Here is a 2,500-nt window from a genome sequence, read left to right on the forward strand (position 1 = left end):
CACACACACACACACACACACACACACACACACAGCACGAACACCAAGGGCAGTAAGTAGCAGTTCACCACCTGGAACAGTCACACACACAAGCGTATTTGCTTTCTCTTCGACATCTTCCTGGAATGCATTATGACTGATGCCCTGGAAAAAAAACACAGTTTGGTATTATCAACATCGGATGACTCCCCATCACTGACCTCTGATTTGCTGGTGATGTTGATGGGCTGGCATGCGGCGAGGAAGAATTGCAAGAACTGGTGAAACGCTTGGACGAAATTAACAAACAATGAGGCCAGGAGATGAAATGATTAACAAATAGTAAAAGGGTGGTTACTCTCTCCATTCACAAGGTACACAACTTCAAGACAACGCTACCGATTCAGCTAGCACACAGGTAAATAAAAGGTACATTGGAACAAACCCAGACACTTCCACAAAAAGGAAGCGCCGGGCCTGTTCTTATCAGAAGAAACGTGCTAACACAAATAAGCTTTTATTCAAGACTGGCATAGCCTCTTTAATCCTAAACAAGCCACACAGAACACATGGACAATACAGAACAAACGCATGGTTGCCTCGGTGGTTTTTCAACTGGAAATTAACAAACAATGAGGCCAGGAGATGAAATGATTAACAAATAGTAAAAGGGTGGTTACTCTCTCCATTCACAAGGTACACAACTTCAAGACAGTGCTGCTTACGCTACCGATTCAGCTAGCACACAGGTAAATAGAAGGTACATTGGAACAAACCCAGACACTTGGACGAAAAATTCGGAATGGAGATCATCGCCAAGAAGTACGACAAACAACAAGGATCCAATCAAGACCAATATCAGTGTCAGCGGACAACTGCTGGAAACAGAGAAGCGATTTAAGTACCTTGGCACCGTCATCAGTGAAGAAGGGTCCGAAGTATTCTGGTAGTACCTGAACAAACTTCAACAGCACTGGCAAGACTGAAGCTCAAATGGAGAGACATGAACATCAGTCTCAGAAGAAAACAACAACCTGAAGCTCCCGCATGCATTGGTTCTATTTTCTTGCATGCGTACCAGTTCTGGACGATCACAGCAGAGATTCAGAGGATTCAAACAGTGGAAAGGAGATGCTTCAGAAGACTCCTTGGCATCTCCTATGAAGACCACGTAACAAATAAAGAAGTCAAGAAAACCATCAAGCAGCACGTTGGTAGGTATGAGGATCTCCTGACCACAGTCAACAAATTTTAACTCTCTCCATACGAACGGCGAAAGAGACGACGTTAACAGCGTTTCACCCCAATTACCATCATCAAAATATTGCAAGCGGAAGGCTCTTATACTGAAGACGTGAATGTTGACAAAGAACACCACAATTCTGACGACGGAAGCTAAAGGTTGGGTCATTCAGACACCCACTGGACATCCGAGGGGTCTGTGTAGAGGAGAAGAGAGGACTGGCCGTACTGAGTGAGTTAAAAAGGAAAAACGAGATGGTATGGCCACGTGACCAGATGTGACGGGCTCTCTGGGACCCTCTTTCAAGGATCGGTGCAAGGGAAAAGGAGACGAAGCAGACAGGGGAAGAAGTGGGCAGACAACATCCCTGACTGGACACAGAAAACAGCTCACTCAGAACCCAGGCCCTTCCTTACGACTGTCAGAAATGGGGACAGATGCTGATGTCTTCATGGCCATGCATTGCCTCTCTTTTTTTTTCTTCCTTTTTTCCTTTTCTTCCCCCCCCCCCCCCCCCCCCTCTCCATCATCTGCACCGTTTCAGTGGCATTGCTCCCACGCTGCTCATTCCGAGTCCCCCCACCCCCACCCACCCCCACCCCCATTTCCCCCTTACACGGCCACACACACACACCCGGGTTTGTTTGTCACAGTCTCAGCGTCGGCAGTCCGCAGGGAACCATCGATGTTAGGTCGCCAGGAGACCACACACCAGAGGAGAGACTGCACTGCTGCTGAGTCACTTCGGTGGTGTTCAGTGGTGCCTGTTCTGATTTAACGTCCTTTGGACATTACCTTCTAAGCCCCCTACAGATTGTGCATTGTCTCTTACCTCCACCACCAAGTCCTTGGTGGCCGCGTCCACCAGTCCTGGCAGACGTCCGGCGTTGGTGGCTGCCGCGGTGATGATCTCATCGGTGACGTTGGCTATGACGTCAGCAAGGGTTGTGTTGGTTTCAGCGTCACCGTGTGGAACGCTTGTGCTCATTATCGCTGTGCTTATTTCAAGCGACATCATGCGACGGTTCTGCTGACTTGTCTGCAAGAGGAAATTGTCATCATGATCTTTGTCGTCGTCATCATCTTCATCATCATCATAGTCGTCGTTGTCATTGTGTCATCGTCGTCGTCACCGTTGTCATCATTGTCGTCATCGTTGCGTCATCGGCAAAACATTGTTGTGTTGTGGTGTGTTGTGGTGTGGTGTGATTTATTTATTTATTATTATTATTATTATTTATTATTATTATTATTATTATTATTGTTACTACTACCTTT

General features: G+C 46.9%; 1 protein-coding gene across 1 annotated transcript in view; it reads right to left on the reverse strand.

Annotated features, from left to right (window-relative positions):
- The window catches only part of LOC143290295 (somatostatin receptor type 5-like), a 13,483-nt gene extending 11,273 nt beyond the window's left edge, over positions 1 to 2,210 (reverse strand). Inside the window, exon 1 of the mRNA XM_076599645.1 lies at positions 2,055 to 2,210. Coding sequence (XP_076455760.1) covers positions 2,055 to 2,210 — 156 coding nt within the window. The remainder of the gene's footprint in view (positions 1 to 2,054) is intronic.
- Between the last annotated feature and the right edge of the window lie 290 nt (positions 2,211 to 2,500).

This window comes from Babylonia areolata, chromosome 15, assembly GCF_041734735.1.
Source record: "Babylonia areolata isolate BAREFJ2019XMU chromosome 15, ASM4173473v1, whole genome shotgun sequence".
Taxonomy (NCBI): domain Eukaryota; kingdom Metazoa; phylum Mollusca; class Gastropoda; order Neogastropoda; family Buccinidae; genus Babylonia; species Babylonia areolata.